This window comes from Pan paniscus, chromosome 7, assembly GCF_029289425.2.
Source record: "Pan paniscus chromosome 7, NHGRI_mPanPan1-v2.0_pri, whole genome shotgun sequence".
NCBI lineage: Eukaryota > Metazoa > Chordata > Mammalia > Primates > Hominidae > Pan > Pan paniscus.
The window spans coordinates 62,736,641-62,760,334 of record NC_073256.2 but is presented as its reverse complement, the minus strand read 5'-3'; the positions used below and the strand labels follow the sequence as shown (position 1 = coordinate 62,760,334).

Here is a 23,694-nt window from a genome sequence, read left to right as displayed (position 1 = left end):
CATATAAACATTTCAGTATATTGGGTAAAACTTGTTAAAATGCATCAAAGGATCTTTGATCTACTAAACCAGGAGTTGGCCAGCTTTTTCTGCAAAGAGCCAGTTAGTAAATATTTTAGGCTTTGTGGACTATATATATTTATTCTTATGAGACAGGGTCTCGCTCTGTTGCCCAGGCTGGGGTACAGTTGCATGATCATGGCTCACTGCACCCTCGACTTTTTGGGCTCTAGTGATCCTCCCACCTCAGCCTCTCTACTAGCTAGGACCACAGGTGTGCAACATCACACCTAGCTAATTGACTCTATGGACTAGAAAGTGAATAAGCATGGCTGTGTTCCAACGTACTTTATTTACAAAAACAGGCAGTGGGCTGGATTTGGCCCACAAGTGCTAATTCGCTGACTCTTGTGCTAAAAGGAAGGTGCTGCTAATACAGTGACTTTTATTTGTAAAAGTGCCCTGCACACATGACATTATTCTTCCTTTGAAAACAGAATATATTTCTGTATTCACCGCACCATAGTTTTCAACGGTGACTTCATATAATTTTTATGTTCATATAATTCATATAATTATACTTCATATAATTTTTAAAACTTCATTGATAAAATAAGATTATTTTCTGCATTTTCCTGTTTTATTTCTGTTAATAGAACTCAGTATTTTACTGTGATCAATTACTTTGTATACTTGATGAGTATCAACTGTCCTAGAATTGCCTGGTTTTTATGAAGCAAGAAATACTTCCCTTGAAACTTTTAGTATTAGTCTTTATTTATAAGCATGAACAAAATGATAATGAGCTTATGTAATCTAGAAATGTTCAAGGGGGCTTTTAGTTCTATAATTTTAAGAATGTAATATGTTGGTCTGGCATTTTTAAATACCATACTGTATAATTTTTATAACCTTTAAAATATGTAATTATATAAAATTTGAAAACTGCACCATTTACATAAAGTTTGAAAACTACTGTTTCTTATCTATCGCTATTCATGACTGTGGAAGCAAATTACATTATTCACAGTCATGACTCCTAAGTGTGATGTCCTTAAAAGAACTGTCTACACTCACAAACTCAAATTTTCTTTCCATTCACTCTTGATCTCATGCCAGTAGTCTTCAACTTCAGCACTCCTCCAAAATTGTTTTTCTCAAGGTTATCACTAATTTTTTCTGTAATAAATCTAGGCATTTTTTCTTACACCTCATTTTATTTAATTTGTCAGCAATATTTGACCCATTGGAGGACATCTTCTCCCTAACAGCGTCTTCGCTTGGCTTTCAGGACTTCACTCCCTCAGGCTTTTCATCCTGTCTTTCTACTCTGTTCATCATGGTCTGTTTCACTTGCTCCTCCTCAGCTTTCACCTTTTGTACATTGTTGTTTCCCAGGTCTCAGTCCCAAATTCTATTTCTCATGGCTCTTTCTTTCTTTCGTTCCTTTTTTTGTTTGTTTGTTTGAGACAGAGTCTCACTCTGTTGCCCAGACTGGAGTTCAGTGGCACGATCTCAGCTCACTGCAACCTCCACCTCCTGGGTTCAAGCAATTCTCCTGCTTCAGCCTCCTGAGTAGCTGGAATTACAGATGCATGCCACCATACCCGGCTAATTTTTGTATTTTTAGTAGAGACAGGGTTTCCCCAAGTTGGCCAGGCTGGTCTCAAACTCCTGATCTCAGGTGATCCACCCACCGCGGCCTCCCAAAGTGCTGAGATTACAGGTGTGAGCCACTGCCCCTGGACCCTTGTGACTTTTTCTACTGTGTATATGCTAGTGATTTCCAAATGTATGTCTCCAGCTCGGTTCTCTCTCCTTAATTCCAGATCTCTATACCAACCTGCCTACTTGACATCTCTCTTTGGTTAGCTATTGGGTAGCACACACTTGTCAGCCCAAAATTGGGCTACTGATGTCCTTCCTGAAATCTACACCTCATGTAGTCTTTCCTACTTTGGTAAATGGCAACTCTTCCATTTGCTTTGCCAAAAACCTTCATGTCATTCTTGACTCATCTTTCTCTCTCTCTGATGCCTCACATCTAATCTATCAGCATATCTTATCAAGTATACTTGAAGAATATATCCAGAAGCCAGTCATATATTGTACATCTGAGTGACCATCGTCTGTAGTCTAGATGAGTGTCATAGACTGATAATTGATAGTTCTGGTTTAAAAAAAAAATCCCTTTAAATCAATTCTTAACTCAGTGGATGTATTTAAAACATAAATCAAATTGTGTCATTCCTCTGCCCCAGCCCTTCTGATGGCCTCCCATTTCACTCTGAGTATGTGTCAAACTTCCTCCTAATAACTAAAAGACAGTACACCATCTGGCATATTATCCCTCCCACTTAAACTTCTATTTCTTATCTCCTTTGCTCTGCTTCAACCACACTGAACTTCTTGCTTTTCCTTATCTATCCCTATTGTTTAAAGACTCCAGGCACACCTCTGTACTTGGCAGTTCCTTTTGTCTGGGATACTTTTTCCCCAGATATCCTCCCTGCTTACTCTTCCCATTCCTTCAGTTCTTTAATTAAAATACCCTTTCTCAGCAGGGACTTTTCTGGCCATCCCAACTTTCCCACCACTCTTCCCCTTAAACACATAAACATTTCATTTTCCTGATTTAGTTTTTCTCCTCTAACATACTGTATATTTTGCCTTATCTATTGTTGTGTGTTTATCTCATTCTCATGAATAGGATTTTTATTGTTCACTACCATATCCTCACTGCCTAGAAAAAGGCCTAACATATTGGATGTAGCTACCTAGTAAATACTTTTTTTTTTTTTGAGACAGAGTCTCACTCTGTTGCCCAGGCTGGAGTGCAGTGGCATGATCTCGGCTTACCGCAAGCTCCGCCTCCCAAGTTCATGCCATTCTCCTGCCTCAGCCTCCCAAGTAGCTGGGACTACAGGTGTCCACCACCACGCCCGGCTATTTTTTTTATACTTTTAGTAGAGATGGGGTTTCACCATGTTTCTCAGAATGATCTCGATCTCCTGACCTTGTGATCCACCCACCTCTGCCTCCCGAAGTGCTGGGATTACAGGCGTGAGCCACCGTGCCCGGCCATAAATACTTATTAAATGAATGAATGGAGTTTATCCTGGGTATATTGTTTGATTGATCCTCACTTAAAAAATGTTTGACATGGTTCATTCTAACAATTTTGCCTGGTAATTATATGCATTTTTTATTCTTTTGGCTCTTTATAATGAGCTACATTCTTTATATTAATATTCCTTCATTTAGGGAGAAAAGCCCAATATTGTGGTTATTCACTATTTATTCTTTTACTGGTAATCATGATAATTGTAATTATGGCAAAATGAGTCAGAGGAATTGCAAATTTTACTGGTATTTTATCTAAAAAATTTTGAGTGGCAAATTTAATGGACTTACAAATTCTTTCCAAGGGATTATGAACCTTTGAGTGGCTTCTTGTTACCATGGCTACAGGTCAGTTCTTTCCTGAGTTTGAGTCAACTTTAACCAGAAATTTTCTATTTAAAAGTTGCCTTCCATTAACTGTTTTCAAAATGAAAGTATTTTATATTCCAGAATTGTAGACTTAATTTTAAAGTTTTGGTCAAGATGAATTGGTTAATGAAAGCTCTCAGGAAGATCTTTTTTTGATATATAATCTTGTCTTAACCAGAAGAGTTCTCTGCATAATTTATATCTTAAAAACAAGTGTTTTGTTTCTGTTTTTGGTATTTTTAGAAGTTTTTACTCAAGTCCTAAAATAATTTCCAGTGGGAGAATTTAGTCTCTTTGTCAGTTCATGTATGTATATGGTACTGATATTCTCTCTTTTTAAATTCCTTTTCTTGTTTACTCTCTTCTCTGTACAATAATAGTAATATTCTTATGCATGTTTACCTCATTAAAAAGTAATTACAATTTTCTGCTGGCAAATCCAGCTTTTTATATTTTGACTAAATACTAGGCTAAATGAAGAAAATTTACCAGATCATTTTATTTTCCAACAAAATCATAACTAATCAAAAACTGCTATTTTTGAAATATAAATAGTGAAATTTAGAAATTAGATATTTCTAAGGATACCCCCCAATATAGTTTCGCTTTGTGTCCCCACCCAAATCTCGTGTCAAATGGTAATTTCCGGGTGTTGAGAGAAAGACCTGGTGGGAGGTGATTGGATCATGGGGTCAGTTTCCCCCATGCTGTTCTCGTGGTAGGAAGTTCTCACAAGAGCTGATGGTTTCATAAGGGGCTCTTTCCCCTTCACTTATCTCTCTCCTGCTACCTTGTGAAGAAGGTGCCTGCTTCCCCTTCCCCTTCAGCCATGATTGTACATTTCCTGAGGCCTCCTCAGCCATGTGTAACTGTGAATCAATTAAGCCTCTTTCCTTTGTGAATTACCCAGTCTCAGGTATTTCTTTATAGCAGTGTGAAAACAGACTAATACAAAGAATTGGTACCAGGGATAGTGGGATACTGCTATAAAGATAACCTGAAAATGTTGAAGCAACTATGGAACTGAGTAACAGAAAGAGGTTGTAACAGTTTGGAGGGCTCAAAAGAAGACAGGAAGACGTGGGAAAGTTTGGAACTTCCTACAGACTTGTTGAATGGTTTTTTTTTTTTTTTTTTTTTTTTTTTTTTACCAAAATGTTGATAGTGATAGGGACAATGAAGTCCAGGCTGAGGTGGTCTTAGATAGAGATAAGGAGCTTTTTGGGAACTGGAACAAAGGTGACTCTTGCTATGTTTTAGTAAAGAGACTCACGACATTTTGCCCCTGCCGTAGAAATCTGTGAAACTTTGAACTTGAGAGAGATGATTTCAGGTATCTGGTGGAAGAAATTTCTAAGCAGCAAAGCATTCCAAGTGGTGACCTGGTTGATTCTGAAAGCATTCAGCTTTATGCATTCACAAAGAGACGGTTTTAAGTTGGAACTTATGTTTAAAAAGGAAGCAGGGCATAAATTTGGAAAATTTGTAGCCTGACCATGGGGTAGAAAAGAAAAACAGCCCATTTTCTGGGGAGGAATGCAAGCTGGCCTGGGGAAAGTATCTCCAGGGCATGTCAGAGATCTTCATGGCAGCCACCCCCATCATAGACCCAGAGGCCTAGAAGGAACAAGTGGTTTCATGGGTTGGACCCAGGGCCCTGCTACTGTGTGCAGCCTCAGGACTTGGTGCCCTGTGTTCAGCTGCTACAGGTCCAGCTGTGGCTAAAAGGGGCCAAGGTGCAGCTTAGCCTTTATGAATTACCCGGTCTTCAGTATTTCTTTTTAGCAGTGTGAAAGTGGACGAATACACTCTCTCTCAGGACATTTTCCTGACTTAATCTTTCATGTTACGTTTGCCACAGCTATTTTCAAAACTTCATTTAAAGGTAAACATTATTACAGTGAATAATAGAAACAGAAATATAGCTCAAATCTAATTATGATTTTCATGTTTAACAGTCATTGCCTGTATTCAGTGGACTCCAGCTTTTTAATGTAGCATTCAAATGCCGTGTAGCATTCATCTATTCTTAGCTTCCAAGTATTTTACACTTTTCCTTTCAAGTTTTTAGTAAGCATCTAGATTTCGTATGCTTAATCTTTGTGCTCACATTCTGTTTTTTAACTAGAATGGTTTTCTCTTAATGATTTTTCCTAATTGGGCTCCTCTTATATTTTACCTCTTCTCTAAAGCCTTCCCTGTGCTAAAATATAACTTTTTATATATCAACTTTTACATAACACATTGTATCATAATTGTATATTACCTTGTTTTTGAAGCAGGGAATGCACATTTCCTTTTATGTTGTTTGCACTTTATAACCATTTTTTAAATTAATAAGTGGATTGAGATGGAAAAGAGTTGGAGTTTTACAAAATTTTTTTTTTGTTCATTGTCAATAGGGTTATTGGAAAACATTGGCTTTTTATAGATTTTTAAAAATAGTGGTTTGCCTTGCATGTGAAGAAAGTAAAGAAACATGAAAATAAAAAACGGACCTCAAAATAATCTGTGATTACACCCATGTTTGAGAAGGTCAATTTACTAACTCATGGTCTGCTACAAATAAATGATGACAGCAGTTTAAGTGAAATAGATGAGGACGAAAGAAGGTAAAATTTACAAGTCCTTTATAAGAAATCTCTAGGAATACCCCATCAAAAAGTGGGCAAAGGATATGAACAGACACTTCTCAAAAGAAGACATTTACACAGCCAACAAACATATGAAAAAAAGTTCATTATCACTGGTCATTAGAGAAATGCAAATCAAAACCACAATGAGATACCATCTCATGCCAGTTAGAATGGCGATCATTAAAAAGTCAGGAAACAACAGATGCTGGAGAGGATGTTGAGAAATAGGAATGGTTTTACACTGTTAGTGGGAGCGTAAACTAGTTCAACCATTGTGGAAGACAGTGTGGCAACTCCTCAGGGATCTAGAACCAGAAATAACATTTGACCCAGCAATCCCATTACATGGTAAATACCCAAAAGATTATAAATCATTCTGCTGTAAAGACACATGCACACATATGTTTATTGCAGCACTGTTTACAATAGCAGAGACTTGGAACCAACCCAAATGCCCATCAATGATAGACTGGATAAAGAAAATGTGGCACATTTACACCATGGAGTACTATGCAGCCACAAAAAAGGATGAGTTCATGTCCTTTGCTGGGACATGGAGGCAGCTGGAAATATCATTCTCAGCAAACTAACACAGGAACAGAAAACCAAACACTGCATGTTCTCACTCATTAGTGGGAGTTGAACAATAACACATGGACACAGGGAGGGAACTTCACACACTGGGGTCTGTCGGGCAAGGTGAGGGATAGCAGGAAAAATACTTAATGTATGTGGGACTTAAAACCTAGATGATGGGTTGATAGGCACAGCAAATCACCATGGCACATGTATACCTATGTAACAAACCTGCACGTTTTGCACATGTATCCCAGAACTTAAAAAAAAAAAAAGGTAGGCCAGGCGCGGTGGCTCACACCTGTAATCCCAGCACTTTGGGAGCCCGAGACAGGCAGATCACCTGAGGTCTGGAGTTTGAGACCAGCCTCATCGATATGGTGAAACCCCGTCTCTACTAAAAATACAAAATTTGCCGGACATGGTGGCACATGCCTGTAATCCCAGCTACTCGGGAGGCTGAGGCAGAATTGCTCGAACCCAGGAGGCAGAGGTTGTGGCGAGCTGGGATTGCGCCATTGCTACTCGGGAGGCTGAGGCAGGAGAATTGCTTCAACCTGGGAGGTGGAGGTTGTGGTGAGCCGAGATCACACCATTGCACTCCAGCCTAGGCAACAAGAACAGAACTTCGTCTGGAAAAAAAAAAAAAAAGAAAGAAATCTCCGGGAAGGAATGTTAACACTGATTACTTTTATTTTTGGAAATAGAATAATGTAGTCTCTCAAAGCTGGAGAGTACTCAACTATATCAATGCTGTTGAAAGATTGATTACAATAAGGATTAGTGACTTTGACTAGGAGCAGTGTCAATAAATGGTAGCCATGGAACTCTGTAGTAGATGAACGTAGACAACTCTTGAGAGAAACTTTACTGAGAAAGGCAATAGAGAAATGGGCAGTAACTGAAAAAGAATGTGGGATTTGAGGATTTGAGGGAGTTTTCTCTCTTTTTGTATTTCAAAACAGAAATTTTTAGAGTTTTTTTTTTTTTTACTTTTGGGAGTGATCCATAGTAGAAGAACATGTTTATGAAATGTTATTTTGTTTACTTGGTTGCATGTCTCAGCATTAGCTTGATTCATTATCTTTATGGGTGTTTAGCAAACTAATTGTCCTTAGAACTTCTATTCATGTATAGTTTTTGTTTTGTTTTGTTTTGTTTTTGAGACAGAGTCTTGCACTGTCACCCAGGCTGGAGTGCAGTGGCGCGATCTTGGCGCACTGCAACCTCTGCCTCCCAGGTTCAAGCAATTCTCCTGCCTCCCAAGTAGCTGGGATTACAGGCATGTGCCACCACGCCTGGCTAATTTTTGTATTTTTAGTAGAGACGGGGTTTCACCACGTTGACCAGGCTGGTCTTGAACTCCTGACCTCAGGTGACCTGCCCACCTCGGCCTCCCAAAGTGCTAGGATTACAGGAGTGAGCCACCGCACCCAGCCTATTCATGTATAGTTTTATGATTAGAGTTGTTTTTTTCAGAATTGGTTTAGAAGTGTAACATTAGTGTAACTGAACATGCAGATGATGACCTAAATCTTAAGCTATCATACACAGATTTTTAAAAATAATTATAATAAACATCCACACACTTATGCCATGATGAATAGAACTTAAATATTTCATCATAATTGTACATATTGCAGTACCTTTGACAGTAGCCATGATTTGCTGAGTTACTTACTCTAAAATATCAGGTGTATCAACTTTACAGTTGTTTAGATTCTGGGGAGTAGGGAAGGATTTTGTTCATGAACTTGAGAAAAGCAAACTATTGACAAACTATTGCAGATTATTACTTCAGGATTGTAAAGTTTGAAAGCATCAAAACCATGTTTCCCTCGGACAACAGTGTCATCAGCATGTGTTGTGTGCCCAACGAGTATTTGTTGAATGCATGAATAAACAGTTGAAGAGATGAATGAATGCCACTGATTAATTTCTTTTAAAAAATAAATTTTTAGTGTTTTGAAAGTAGGTTTCCAAACTTGCCTCCGTATAAAGTCTTTTTATTTTTTTAAAAGTGCAAGATTCAGAAATTATTAGTTATAATTATAGCCAAAAATGTAATGATAATATGGATTCATCTGCTATCATATCTCTTAAAAACACTTGGAAATAAATATTACCTTCACAGGATATTGCAAAACACACGTTTTAGAGGCAGAATTCTTGAGTTTCAATGCTGTGTAGACTACTGACCAGCTCTGTGGGCTGGGGAAATTTATATGGCCTTTCCGTGCCTAGTTTCTCCCTTTATAGAATCTCTAATATGTTACCTACCTCACAGAATTGTTATGATAATTAAAATGAGCTTGACAAATGCACAGTGCTTAGAATGATGCATAGTACCTGCATAACAAGTCCTGAAAAAGTGAATATTATCATTAAAAAGGGTTCCCCTCATATAAGAACATAAGTAATATGTTCCAAATAGGTTTTAGTGTTAGTAGAAGCTTGTTTTTATTGTAAAGGACAACAGTGAGAAGTGCTGGTATATTTATTTCTATCACATAATACAAGTAACATGTTTTTCCTTTTGTCTTGACTGTCAGAAAGCTTGATCTAAATTTAATTCTTTGTAATGATATTATTACCATATTTTGTCTCCCTTAATGTTACTCTTTCTGTTTATAGTTTAATTCCCCTTATGGAAAATAATTATATTTACATTACCTGTTAAAAATGACCTGAACACTTAATGAAAAGAAGAAACAACTTATAAATGCAGAGATTTTATATAATAAAATAATAGTTTTGGACATTCTTTGTATTTTATGTGTTTACTATTTGTCTAAAAGGAATTGTTTCTTTTTTCAGGCCTGAAAAGAAATTTAATGAAAAGAACAAGGTATTGTAAAATTAAATTATCTAAAACATTATTGTTAAGAAAAAAACACATTATAAAAGGTTAAGTGAGAATCTTTGGTTATAAAGACATTTAGTTAGGAAGAAAGGGCTTGGTCGGGCATGGTGTTTCACGCCTGTAATCCCAGCACTTTGGGAGGCCAACGTGGGCAGATCACAAGGTCAGGAGTTTGAGACCAGCCTGCACAACATGGTGAAACCCCGTCTCTACTAAAAATACAAAAATTAGCCGGGTGTGGTGGCATATGCCTATAATCCCAGCTACTCGGCATGCTGAGGCAGAAGAATTGCTTGAACTTGGGAAGCGGAGGTTGTAGTGAGCCGAGATGGCGCCGTTGCACTCCAGCTTGGGTAATAGAGTGAGACTCTGTAAAAAAAAAAAAAAAAAGTGCTTAGGAAAAGAAAAAAGGGCTTAAGAAAGAGTAGCCTAGCCATTGATAATGGTACCCTTTTAAGAAAAATCTGTTGTTTTAAGAAGTGCCTGTGGTTTTGCTCATATAAAAAGATGAATAAATACCACTTCTGTACATCTAGAATATTCTGTAAATATTTTGAGGACATTTGAAGCAGTATTATTTATCTCACAGGTCAAAAGTGAAATACATTCAGTGGATGACCTTGATGACATAACGTGGCCATCTGAAATAGCCTCAGAGGATTATGATTTGCCTTACCCTAATTATGAGACTTTTATGTTGCTCACTGAACAAATCAAAATGGATTTTAACGGTAGGACCATTGCATAAGTAGAATGACTTTTTATGTATCCTACAGTAATATTTGCACACATTGCTTAGTGTTGCACCATAGAGCACTAACGTGTTATAGTGTTGCTTATCTCAGAAATATGTTTAACGTTAAAGTAGACTGAGAAATAATGTATATTGTATACCAAAGCTATGATAACTCCATGGTGCCTTTCTCAGTATGAAGGGCAGTCTCAGCATTTTTGTTGACTCTTCTTCTCTTATATGCCTTATTCGCAGATCAGGTTACCATTCTCTCCCACTCGGGATACTGCAATAACCTTAGAACTGTTTTTCTTGCTACCCCATTTCCTGAGACCATGGTCTACTCTGAAACTATAATTATTAATTTTTAAAAATTCAGATCTGATGTTATCTCTTGCTTATAACTCAGCTTACCACTTGCCATTGCTATAAGGTTAAGATTTGAATACTTGAGCTCTCTCCTGCATCATTTAATATACTTTTTTCCTCTTTGTCCTAGCTATTGTCTTAGATGTTTATTCCTGCAACTGACAGCTTTAGTGAGGCATAACTGATATACGATAGACAGCACATATATAAAACATAAAATTTGATAAGTTTTGGCATATGTATGCACATGCAAAACCATCACCATAATCAAGACCGATAACATACCCATCATCCATAAAAGTCTCTTCCTGTCCCTTTGTATTCCCTTATTAAGAAACTACTAAATGTTTAAGTATTTGTGCTATTTTCCATTCCTATCAGCAGTATATGATAATTCTCCTTGTTCCATATCGTCATGAGCTCTTAGTACTGCTGTTTATTAGTTTTTAGTTTTTAGCCATTCCAATGGGTGCATGTTGTGCGTGTCACTATGGTGTGAATGTGCATTACCCTAAGGACTAAGAATGTTGAACATGTTCCCGAGTGCTTTATTTGCCACCTGTATATCTTCTTTAGTGAAATGGAGAGCTTATAAAGAATTAAAAATTAGATAGTTTTTATTCTTATTTCTTGAGTTTTAAGAGTTTTTTTTTTAATAGATTCTGGATATTATTCCTTTATTATGCTTTTTGGAAGGATTTTTTTCCCCAGTTTGTGGCTTGACCTTTTGTTTTCTTAATATATTTTAAAGAGAAGAAGTTTTTCATTTTGATGAAGTCTGATATATGTGTTCATTTAATTATGGATTTTGCTTTTTGTGTCATATCTAAAAAAGTCTTTGTCCAGCACAAGGTCCCAAAGATTTTCTCCTCTGCTTTCTTGAAGAATTTTTATAGATTTAGGTCTTACATCTGTGATCCACATTGTGTACATTTTTGCTTATGGAGTGAGGTGTGGATGCAAGTTCATTTTATGGATGTGGATATCTAATTGTTCCAGCCACATATGTTGAAAAGGCTTTCTCTTTTCTCCACTACATTGCTATCGTGCATTTGTGAAAAATAAGTTGGCTGTATGTGTGTGGGTCTATTTCTGGACTGTTTGTTGTGTTCCATTGATCTACATATTCTTCTGGAGTTACACTGATAAACCAATCATAAGTTGAAAATCCATTTAATACCCCAGGAGGCGGGCGTGGTGGCTCACGCCTGTAATCCCAGCACTTTGGGAGGCTGAGATGGGCAGATCACGAGATCAGGAGACCGAGACCATCCTGTCCTGGCTAACACGGTGAAACCTCATCTCTAGTAAAAATAGAAAAAAATTAGCCGGGTGTGGTGGCAGGCGCATATATTCCCAGCTACTCGGGAGGCTGAGGCAGGAGAATGGTGTGAACCTGGGAGGCGGAGCTTGCAGTGAGCCAAGATAGCACTACTGCACTCCAGCCTGGGTGACGGAGCGAGACTCCGTCTCAAAAAAAAAAATACCCCAATAAACCCATCGTACAGTTGAAAAATTCTAAGTAGAACCATCTTAAATTGGTTTCTGGCTTTCTTTATGTAGGTCTAGCATCCCTAATACCAAAATCCAAAATCAGAAATGCTCCAAAATCCAAAACTTTTTGAGTGCCAACATGATGCCACAAGTAGAAAATTTCACACTAGACCTCAAGTACACAAACTAAATTTACTAAAAGTATTCCATAAAATTACATTTAAGCTCTATGTATAAGGTGTATATAACATAAGTGTATTTTGTGTTTAGACTTGGGTTCCACCCTCGAGATATCTGATTATATATATGCAAATATTCCAAAACCCAAAACACTTTTGGTACCACACACTTTGAGAGCTATTCCACCTGTAATAGTAACACACTGTTTTCATTACTGTAAATTTATACTAAATCTTGACATCAGCCCTTTGGTTTTCTTCTTTTTTAAGGGTTATTTTGACTATGCTGGATCTTTTGCATTTCCACATGAGTTTTGGAATCAGATTAATTTTTTTTTTAAAAGCCTGCTGTCAGCTGGGTGCGGTGGCTCACATCTGTAATCCCAGCACTTTGGGAGGCTGAGGCAGGCAGATCATGAGGTCAGGAATTCGAGACCAGCCTGACCAAAATGGAGAAACCCCATCTCTACTAAAAATACAAAATTAGCCAGGTGTGGTGGCGCATGTCTGTAATCCCAGCTACTCAGGAGGCTGAGGCAGGAGATAATCACTTGAACTGAGGAGGCAGAGGTTGCAGTAAGCCGAGATTGTGCCATTGCACTTCAGCCTGGGCAACAAGAGTGAAACTCTATCTCAAAAAAAAAAAAAAGCCTGCTGTCTTTCTGGGAATTACACTGAGTTTGTATTCAATCTATACATGAATTGGGGGAGGATTGACATTTTAATGATAATGCATTGTTCCACTCCTATGAAATTGTTCCTCTCCTATGAAATTGTTCCTATTTATATAGGACAAATTTAATTTTCTCAGTAATATTTTGTAGTTTTTTTAAATATGTGTTTCTTTTTTTTTTTGAGACAGAGTGTCACTCTGTCACCCAGGCTGGAGTGCAGTGGTGCAGTCTTGGTTCACTGCAACCTCTGCATCCTGGGTTCAAATGATTCTCCTGCCTCAGCCTCCTGAGTAGCTGGGATTATAGGCATGAGACACCGTACCCAGCTAACTTTTTTATTTTTAGTAGAGATGGGGTTTTATTATGTTGGCCAGACTGGTCTTGAACTCCTGACCTCAAGTGATCCTCCAGGCTTGGCTTCCCAAAGTGTTGGGATTATAGGTGTGAGCCACTGCACCCAGCCTTGGTGTTTCCATATTTTATCTGATTCATCTGTATCTCATTTTTTAAATGAAGTTATGATATTTTTTTAAATTTCAAGTTAATTGTTTATTGCTAGTATATAGGAATACAGCTGATTTTTGTATGTTGATTTTTGTATCCTCCAGCCTTGCTAAACTTACTTATTATTAGTTCTAGTAACTTTTTTGGTATATTTGATCAAATTTTATACATACAACAATGATCATCAAATATTTTCATTCTCAAACTACTGTTTTACTAAAGATAGGAAATCTTTCAGACTTGCGGCAGAACAGTCTCTGTTGCAGCTAATCAACTCTGCCATTGTAGTATGAGAGCAGCCAGGGAGAATACATACATTAATGAACACAGCTGTGTTCCAATAAAACAAGAAGCTGGCCCACAGGTTGTAGTTTATCTGCCCCTATTATGTGATCACGGTTGTGAATAAAGACAGTTTTACTTCTTCTTTCCAACCTGGATACCTTTTATTTCTTTTTCTTGTCTGACACCACTGGCTAGAATCTTTAGCATAATGCTTACTAAAGTTTTGAAAGCAGACATTCCTGTGTTGTTCCTGATATGGGGAAAGCATTCAGTGTGTCATTGTGATACACGTTAGCTGTAGGTTTGTCATAGATGCTTTGTGTCATGCTGATGAAGTTCATTTGTATTCTTAGATTGCTGAGAGGGTTTTTTTTTAAATCAAGAATGAAATTGAATTTTATCAAATGCCTTTATCTACTGAGATAATCATAAGGTTCTTCTGTTTTAGTTTTTTAATTAGTTGAATAACTAATATTTTAATGTTAAACCAACCTTGCATTTTAGAATAAAACCCATTTGCTTAGGATGTAGGCTTTTTAAAAATAGTATATCATTGGCGCTGGACACGGTGGCTCATGCCTGTAGTTTCAGCACTTTGGGAGGTCAGAGCAGGAGGATTGCTTGAAGCTGGAGTTCGAGACCAACCTGGGCAACAAAGTTAGACCCTGTATTTATTTGTATCCAGTTTGCCAAAATTTTGTTTAGAAATTTTAAAAGACTATTTTAATGTAGTTTTAGGTTCACAGCAACATTGAGAGGTACAGAGATTGTCTGTGTAGTTCCTGTCCCCAGACATGCATAGCCTTTCCCATTATCAGTATCCCTCACTAGAGTGGTACAGTTGATATGATTGATGAACCAAAATGGCACGTCATAATCATCCGAAGTTCATAGATTATATTAGTGTGCACTCTTGGCGTTCTACAATATGTGGGTTTGGAAAGGACATATATTCATCATTATAGTATTGTACAAATTATTTTTACTGCTCTAAAATTCCTTTGTGTTTCACCTGTCTGCCCTTTCCTGCCCTCCTCAACCCCAGGCAACCACTGATCTTTTTACTGTATCCATAGTTTTACCTTTTCTAGAATGTCATATAGTTGAAATCATACAGTGCATATCCTTCAGATTGGCATCTTTCACTTAGTAATATGCATTTATGTTTCCACCATGTCTTATGACATGATAGCTTATTTTTGTTTAGCATTGAATAATAGTTCATTATATGACTGTGCTAGAGGTTGTTCACTCACCTATTGGAGGATATCTTGGTTGCTTCAGAAATTGGTTAAATTTTTTGTCAACGTTCATGAGGGAGTTTTCTTTTTTGTAATATCACTGTTTGGTTCAGGGTAATGCTAGCATTATAGAATGAGTTGTGTTGTATTTCCCCACTTTATTTTTTGGGGGAGAGGTTGTGTAAAATTATATTACATCTTCCTAAAATGTTTGATAGAATTCACCAGCACAGCTGTCTGAGCTTGGAGTTTTCTCAACTTTATTTTCTTTTGTGGATATAAGGTGATTTGGGTTATCTATTTCTTCTTGATTGAGCTTTGGTAATTTTTATTTTTCAAGGAATGTGTCCATTTAATTTAAGTTGTCATGGTTAGTTACATAGAGCTCACATTATTATCTTGCCATTCTTTTAATATCTGTAGAATGTGTAAAAATGTCACATTGGGCCGGGCACCGTGGCTCATGTCTGTAATTCCAGCACTTTGGGAAGCCAAAAAGGGTGTATCACCTGAGGTCAGGAGTTCGAGACCAGCCTGGCCAACATGGTGAGACCCCTCACGTCTACTAAAAATGCAAACATTAGCTGGGCTTGGTGGCAGGCGCCTGTAATCCCAGCTACACAGGAGGCTGAGGCAGGAGAATCTCTTGAACCCAGGAGGTGGACGTTGCAGTGAGCTGAGATTGTGCCACTGCACTCCAGCCTAGACAACAGAGCGAGATTGTATCTCCAAAAAAAAAAAAAGTCACATTACTTATTTCTGAAATTAGTAATTTGTTATCTTTTTTATTATCAGCCTGGCTAGATCGAGGTTTATCACTTTCATTGACCTCGAAGTGTTTGGTTTTATTGATTTTCCGTATTCTGTTTTATTGGTTTTATCTTTGATGTCATCATCTGTTTGGCCTGCTGTCACAAAATACCATAGACTGGGTAGCTTATAAACAACAGAAACTGATTTCTTATATTCCTGGAGGCTGCAAAATCCAAGATCAAGGTGCCAGAAAATTGAATGTCTGGTAAGGGATCAATTCCTGGTTCCTACTTTCCCTTTTCTCCCCTGTGTGCTTCATATGACAGAAGGGGTGAATGAGCTCTCTGGTGTCTCAGATAAGGGCACTAATCCCATTCATGAGGGCTTGGATTCCATGAGCCAATTGCCTCCACAAAGCTGCAGTTCCTAATAACATCACTTCTGTGATTAAGTTTCAGCATATGAGTTTTGGGAGGACACAAATGTTCAGATCATAGCAGATATTTATTATATTATTTCCTCTGCTTCTTTTGGGTTTAATTTGCTCTCTCTCTCTCTTTTTTTTCTTTTTGTAGTTTCTTCTTTTTTACTTTCGTAAGATAGAAGTCAAGGCCATTGATTTGAGAGTCTTCCAGTATAGACAGTCAGTGCTAACTTTTTAAGTGCGTTGTAGCTTTAGTCCACAAATTCTGATATGTACTATTTTCATTTTTATTCACTTCAAAATAGTTTCTAATTTCTCTTTGCATTATGTCTTTGACCTAGGGTTATTTAGATGTGTGTTACTTTGTTTCTAAATTTTTGAGTATTTTGATGAGATATTTTGTTAGTGATTTTAATTTGATTCCTTTGTGGTCAGGGATCATACTTTCTATGACTTAAATCCTTTGACTTAATTCTTTTATGAAGATTTATTGTATAGCCTAGAATATGGTCTGTTTTACTAAGTGTTCCAAGGGTAGTTGAGAAGCGTTGTGTTCTTCAAGTCTACTCTCATCTTGCTGATTTTCTGCCTCCTTGTTCTATCACATATTGAGTAAGCAATACTGAAATCTCAGACTATACCTGTGAATTTGTCAATTTGTTCTATCAGTTTTTTCCTCATGTATTTCAAAGCTGTTATGTTACTAGGTACATAAACATTTAGGGTTATATGTTCTTGATTAATTGAACATTTATCATGAAATGATGTCGTTTATAGCTAGTAATATTTTTTTGCTGTGAAATCTACTTTTGTATTAACATAATCATTCCTGCTTAGCTTTCTTTTGTCAACTGTGTGGTCTATATTTTTCATCCTTTTAATTTGCATCTTTACATTTAAAGTGTGTTTCTTATAGGTAGCATGGAGTAGGATCTTGCTTTTTATACAGTTTGACAATCTGTCTTTTAGGTTTTTAGGCCAGTTTTATTTATAATGTGATTATTGATATATTAATAGTTAAGTTTATCTGTCATGCTGTTTGATTTTCATTAGTTCCAGCTGTTCTTTGTTCCCTTCTTTTCCTGCTTTCTTTTCAATTAGTTATGTAATTTTTATGATTCAGTTTTATCTTTTTTTGGCTTATTGTCTATAACTCTTTTTTTGCTGTGTTAGTGGTTGCATTACAATTTGTACTGTATGATTTTAACTTATCATAGCTCACCTTCAGGCAATATTATATAATATCATATATGGCATAAGAAAATTAGAGTAGTATACTTTCATTTTCTCTCTCCCAGCCAGATTCTTCCTGGATTTGCAGGATTATAGTTTTTATTACGTTTAGAAAGTTTCTGGCCACTATCTGTATGTTTTTGTCTTTCTGTCTTCCTCCCTCTTTGGGGACTTATATATTGTTGCTTAAAATTTTCTCATAGTTCTCTGATGTCTCAAATTTATGAATTTTCTTTTTTGTGATATCTAGTCTGCATTTACTTCCATCCAGTGTTGTTTTCAGTCCTAACTTTTTTTTTTTTTTTTGAGACCAAGTCTTGCTCTGTCACCCAGGCTGGAGTGCAGTGGCTTGATCACCACTCACTACAACCTTCGCCTCCCGGGTTCAAGCCATTCTCCTGCCTCAGCCTCCTGAGTAGCTGGGGTTATAGGTGCCTGTTACGATGGCCACCTAAATTCTTTGTATTTTCAGTAGAGATGGGGTTTCACCATGTGGGCCAGGCTGGTCTCGAACTCCTGATCTTAAGTGATCTGCCCGCCTCGGCCTCCCAAAGTGCTGGCATTACAGGTATGAGCCACTGTACCTGGCCCAGTCCTAACATTTTAATTTTAATTCCTACTAGTGCAATTTGCTTTCAAGAAATATCTTCTTTGCCTCTACTTGAGATTTATTTGGGGACACAGTTGACTTACTTATAAACAACTTGATCTTTCTGGTCTTGCTTTATGATTTGGTCTAACTTTCCACTCGAGACAAGGTGTTTCTAATAACGCTATTCTTTGCCCTGTGAAGTTTTTCCAGTATCAGTCATAGGAATGGACACTCTTCCTGGTATATTATGTGAGCAACAGGCACTGTTTCTTTTAATTTTTTAAGGATTTTTTTCGCCCTGGTCTCAAGTAGTTTCCTAGCACACATATACTGTTCATTACTCTGTTAAATAAATACCCAAGAGGGTATTTTTGCAGGTCTTTATTGTTCTTCTCCTATACTGTTCTCTCATTTCCAGTGTTCTGTTTTGTGATTTCTGTCTGCCTTGATGTTTTTTTGAGCCTCTCAGCTTCGTTGTTCCAACTCAGGGAATCTGGCGGACTCTACCTCAATTTTATTTTCTCCTGTTGTCATGGCCTGGAAACTTTGTCCAGTCAGTTTGCTGGGGTGTTTGTAAATCTTACTTCATTTGTTTCCTGTCTTACAGGGATCATCGTCTTCATTACCTGCAGTCCATGTTCTTGAAAATCATTGTATTGTGTATTTTGTCTTTCTTGTTTTTGTTTCAGGCAAGAAGGTAAATCAGTATCTGCTGCTCCATTGTGGCCAGAAGCAGACTGCAGCAGAGCTTCAGCACATGCCGTAGACTAGCTAGAATGCTTTTCTACTCCCTTTACTTAACTGCTTCCTTCTCACCCTTCATTACTCAGTGTAGCCATCTCTTCCCCAGGGAAATCTTCCTGAGCCCAGTATAGATCAAATGCTGTGTTATCATAGAACTGTTTTCTTGCAGCATCTATCTGAATTTGTAATTTAGTATTTGTTCTTCACTACACCTAAAGCTAAACAAGAACAGAGTTACTGTTTGTTTTATCTGCAGAGCTCAGTAGAATGTCTTCCATATGGTAGGAACTCAGTGCATATTTGTTTGGTGTATGGATGGGTGAATGTTAAAATGCACAGGACTTTATATCCAAAAAGTACTCATATATTTTATTTCCACCTTGTTTTCCCCCAATGCAGATTCTGCTAGCCTATCAAAAATCCAGGATGCAGTTCTTTCAGATGAACACTTACTAGAACTTAAAAGTAATCACTGTGAACAACTTACAGTAGAAATTGAACAAATGGAAAATATGATTCATGTACTACAAAAGAAGCTGTCTGAAACAAAAGAAACACAGTTAGAACATGAAAAAGATGAATGGGAGCAAGAACTCTCCACTTTGGGGGGAGGAGCCAAGATGGCCGAATAGGAACAGCTCTGGTCTACAGCTCCCAGTGTGAGTGACGCAGAAGATGGGTGATTTCTGCATTTCCATCTCACAAGGGAGTGCCAGACAGTGGGCATAGGTCAGTGGGTGCGCGCAACGTGCGTGAGCCAAAGCAGGGCGAGGCATTGCCTCACTTGGGAAGCGTAAGGGGTCAGGGAGTTCCCTTTCCGAGTCAAAGAAAGGGGTGACGGACTCACCTGGAAAATTGGGTCACTCCCACCCGAATATTGCGCTTCTCCGACTGGCTTAAAAAACGGCGCACCACGAGATTATATCCCGCACATAGCTCAGAGGGTCCTACGCCCACGGAGTCTCGCTGATTGCTAGCACAGCAGTCTGAGATCAAACTGCAAGGCGGCAGCGAGGCTGGGGGAGGGGCGCCCACCATTGCCCAGGCTTGATTAGGTAAACAAAGCAGCTGGGAAGCTCGAACTGGGTGGAACCCACCATAGCTCAAGCAGGCCTGCCTGCCTCTGTAGGCTCCACCTCTGGGGGCAGGGCACAGACAAACAAAAAGACAGCAGTAACCTCTGCAGACTTAAATGTCCCTGTCTGACAGCTTTGAAGAGAGCAGTGGTTCTCCCAGCATGCAGCTGCAGATCCGAGAACCGGCAGACTGCCTCCTCAAGTGGGTCCCTGACCCCTGACCCCCAAGCAGCCTAACTGGGAGGCACCCCCCAGCAGGGGCACACTGACACCTCACACGGCAGGGTATTCCAACAGACCTGCAGCTGAGGGTCCTGTCTGTTAGAAGGAAAACTAACAAACAGAAAGGACATCCACACCAAAAACCCATCTGTACATCACCATCATCAAAGACCAAAAGTAGATAAAACCACAAAGATGGGGAAAAAACAGAACAGAAAAATGGGAAACTCTAAAAAGCAGAGCGCCTCTCTTCCTCCAAAGGAACGCAGTTCCTCACCAGCAACGGAACAAAGCTGGATGGAGAATGACTTTGACGAGCTGAGAGAAGAAGGCTTCAGATGATCAAATTACTCTGAGCTACGGGAGGAAATTCAAACCAAAGGCAAAGAAGTTGAAAACTTTGAAAAAAACTTAGAAGAATGTATAACCAGAGTAACCAATACAGAGAAGTGCTTAAAGGAGGTGATGGAGCTGAAAACCAAGGCTCGAGAACTACGTGAAGAATGCAGAAGCCTCAGGAGCTGATGGGATCAACTGGAAGAAGGGGTATCAGCAATGGAAGATGAAATGAATGAAATGAAGTGAGAAGGGAAATTTAGAGAAAAAAGAATAAAAAGAAATGAGCAAAGCCTCCAAGAAATATGGTACTATGTGAAAAGACCAAGTCTACATCTGATTGTTGTACCTGAAAGTGATGGGGAGAATGGAACCAAGTTGGAAAACACTCTGCAGGATATTATCCAGGAGAACTTCCCCAATCTAGCAAGGCAGGCCAACATTCAGATTCAGGAAATACAGAGAACGCCACAAAGATACTCCTCGAGAAGAGCAACTCCAAGACACATAATTGTCAGATTCACCAAAGTTGAAATGAAGGAAAAAATGTTAAGGGCAGCCAGAGAGAAAGGTCGGGTTACACTCAAAGGGAAGCCCGTCAGACTAACAGCGGATCTCTCGGCAGAAACCCTACAAGCCAGAAGAGAGTGGGGGCCAATATTCAACATTCTTAAAGACAAGAATTTTCAACCCAGAATTTCATATCCAGCCAAACTAAGCTTCATAAGTGAAGAAGAAATAAAATACTTTACAGACAAGCAAATGCTGAGAGATTTTGTCACCACCAGGCCTGCCCTAAAAGAGCTCCTGAAGGAAGCACTGAACATGGAAAGGAACAACCGGTACAAGCCACTGCAAAATAATGCCAAAATGTAAAGACCATCGAGACTAGGAAGAAACTGCATCAACTAACGAGCAAAATCACCAGCTAACATCATAATCACAGGATCAAATTCACACATAACAATACTAACTTTAAATGTAAATGGACTAAATGCTCCAATTAAAAGACACAGACTGGCAAATTGGATAAAGAGTCAAGACCCATCAGTGTGCTGTATTCAGGAAACCCATCTCATGTGCAGAGACACACATAGGCTCAAAATAAAAGGATGGAGGAAGATCTACCAAGAAAACAAAACAAAAAAAGGCAGGGGTTGCAATCCTAGTCTCTGATAAAACAGACTTTAAACCAACAAAGATCAAAAGAGACAAAGAAGGTCATTACATAATGGTAAAGGGATCAATTCAACAAGAAGAGCTAACTATCCTAAATATATATGCACCCAATACAGGAGCACCCAGATTCATAAAGCAGGTCCTGAGTGACCTACAAAGAGACTTAGACTCCCACACATTAATAATGGGAGACTTTAACACCCCACTGTCAACATTAGACAGATCAACGAGACAGAAAGTCAACAAGGATACCCAGGAATTGAACTCAGCTCTGCACCAAGCGGACCTAATAGACATCTACAGAACTTTCCACCCCAAATCAACAGAATATACATTTTTTTCAGCACCACACCTATTCCAAAATTAACCACATACTTGGAAGTAAAGCTCTCCTCAGCAAATGTAAAAGAACAGAGATTATAACAAACTATCTCTCAGACCACAGTGCAATCAAACTAGAACTCAGAATTAAGAATCTCACTCAAAACCGCTCAACTACATGGAAACTGAACAACCTGCTCCTGAATGACTACTGGATACATAACGAAATGAAGGCAGAAATAAAGATGTTCTTTGAAACCAATGAGAACAAAGACACAACATACCAGAATCTCTGCGACACATCAAAGCAGTGTGTTAGAGGGAAATTTATAGCACTAAATGCCCACAAGAGAAAGCAGGAAAGATCCAAAATTGACACCCTAACATCACAATTAAAAGAACTAGAAAAGCAAGAGCAAACACATCCAAAAGCTAGCAGAAGGCAAGAAATAACTAAAATCAGAGAAGAACTGAAGGAAATAGAGACACAAAAAACCCCTCAAAAAATTAATGAATCCAGGAGCTGGTTTTTTGAAAGGATCAACAAAATTGATAGACCGCTAGCAAGACTAATAAAGAAAAAAAGAGAGAAGAATCAAATAGACACAATAAAAAATGATAAAGGGGATATCACCACCAATCCCACAGAAATACAAACTACCATGAGACAATACTACAAACACCTCTATGCAAATAAACTAGAAAATCTAGAAGAAATGGATAAATTCCTCGACACCTACACTCTCCCAAGACTAAACCAGGAAGAAGTTGAATCTCTGAATAGACCAATAACAGGAGCTGAAATTGTGGCAATAATAAATAGTTTACCAACCCAAAAGAGTCCAGGACCAGATGGACTCACAGCCGAATTCTACCAGAGGTACAAGGAGGAACTGGTACCATTCCTTCTGAAACTATTCCTATCAATAGAAAAAGAGGGAATCCTCCCTAAAGTCATTTTATGAGGCCAGCATCATTCTGATACCAAAGCTGGGCAGAGACACAACCAAAAAAGAGAATTTTAGACCAATATCCTTGATGAACATTGATGCAAAAATCCTCAATAAAATACTGGCAAAATGAATCCTGCAGCACATCAAAAAGCTTATCCACCATGATCAAGTGGGCTTCATCCCTGGGATGCAAGGCTGGTTCAATATACGCAAATCAATAAATGTAATTCAGCATGTAAACAGAGCCAAAGACAAAAACCACATGATTATCTCAATAGATGCAGAAAAGGCCTTTGACAAAATTCAACAACCCTTCATGCTAAAAACTCTCAATAAATTAGGTATTGATGGGACGTATCTCAAAATAATAAGAGCTATCTATGACAAACCCACAGCCAATATCATACTGAATGGGCAAAAACTGGAAGCATTCCCTTTGAAAACTGGCACAAGACAGGGATGCCCTCTCTCACCACTCCTATTCAACATAGTGTTGGAAGTTCTGGCCAGGGCAATTAGGCAGGAGAAGGAAATAAAAGGTATTCAATTAGGAAAAGAGGAAGTCAAATTGTCCCTGTTTGCAGACGACATGATTGTATATCTAGAAAACCCCATCGTCTCAGCCCAAAATCTCCTTAAGCTGATAAGCAACTTCAGCAAAGTCTCAGGATACAAAATCAATGTACAAAAATCACAAGCATTCTTATACACCAACAACAGACAAACAGAGAGCCAAATCATGAGTGAACTCCCATTCACAATTGTTTCAAAGAGAATAAAATACCTAGGAATCCAACTTACAAGGGATGTGAAGG

The 23,694-nt window shown here is 38.2% G+C and overlaps 1 protein-coding gene across 1 annotated transcript; it reads left to right on the top strand.

Annotated features, from left to right (window-relative positions):
• The first annotated feature begins 4,150 nt into the window (after window positions 1-4,150).
• LOC129398616 (POTE ankyrin domain family member A) lies at window positions 4,151-22,381 on the top strand. Its single transcript, XM_055116528.2, has 4 exons — window positions 4,151-6,104; window positions 9,522-9,552; window positions 10,157-10,298; window positions 19,192-22,381. Exons 1-4 carry the CDS (start codon window positions 6,016-6,018, stop codon window positions 19,422-19,424), a joined length of 495 nt encoding a protein of 164 aa, XP_054972503.1. The 5' UTR covers window positions 4,151-6,015; the 3' UTR covers window positions 19,425-22,381.
• The last annotated feature ends 1,313 nt before the right edge of the window (window positions 22,382-23,694 follow it).

What these genes read in the sequence shown, in the direction of transcription:
- LOC129398616 (XM_055116528.2), top strand. Translation starts at nt 6,016, where the DNA reads ATGTTTGAGAAGGTCAATTTACTAACTCATGGTCTGCTACAAATAAAT. An exon ending in ATAGATGAGGACGAAAGAAG is followed by an intron (nt 6,105 to 9,521) that starts GTAAAATTTACA and finishes TTCTTTTTTCAG; the next exon opens with GCCTGAAAAGAAATTTAATG. An exon ending in AATTTAATGAAAAGAACAAG is followed by an intron (nt 9,553 to 10,156) that starts GTATTGTAAAAT and finishes TTTATCTCACAG; the next exon opens with GTCAAAAGTGAAATACATTC.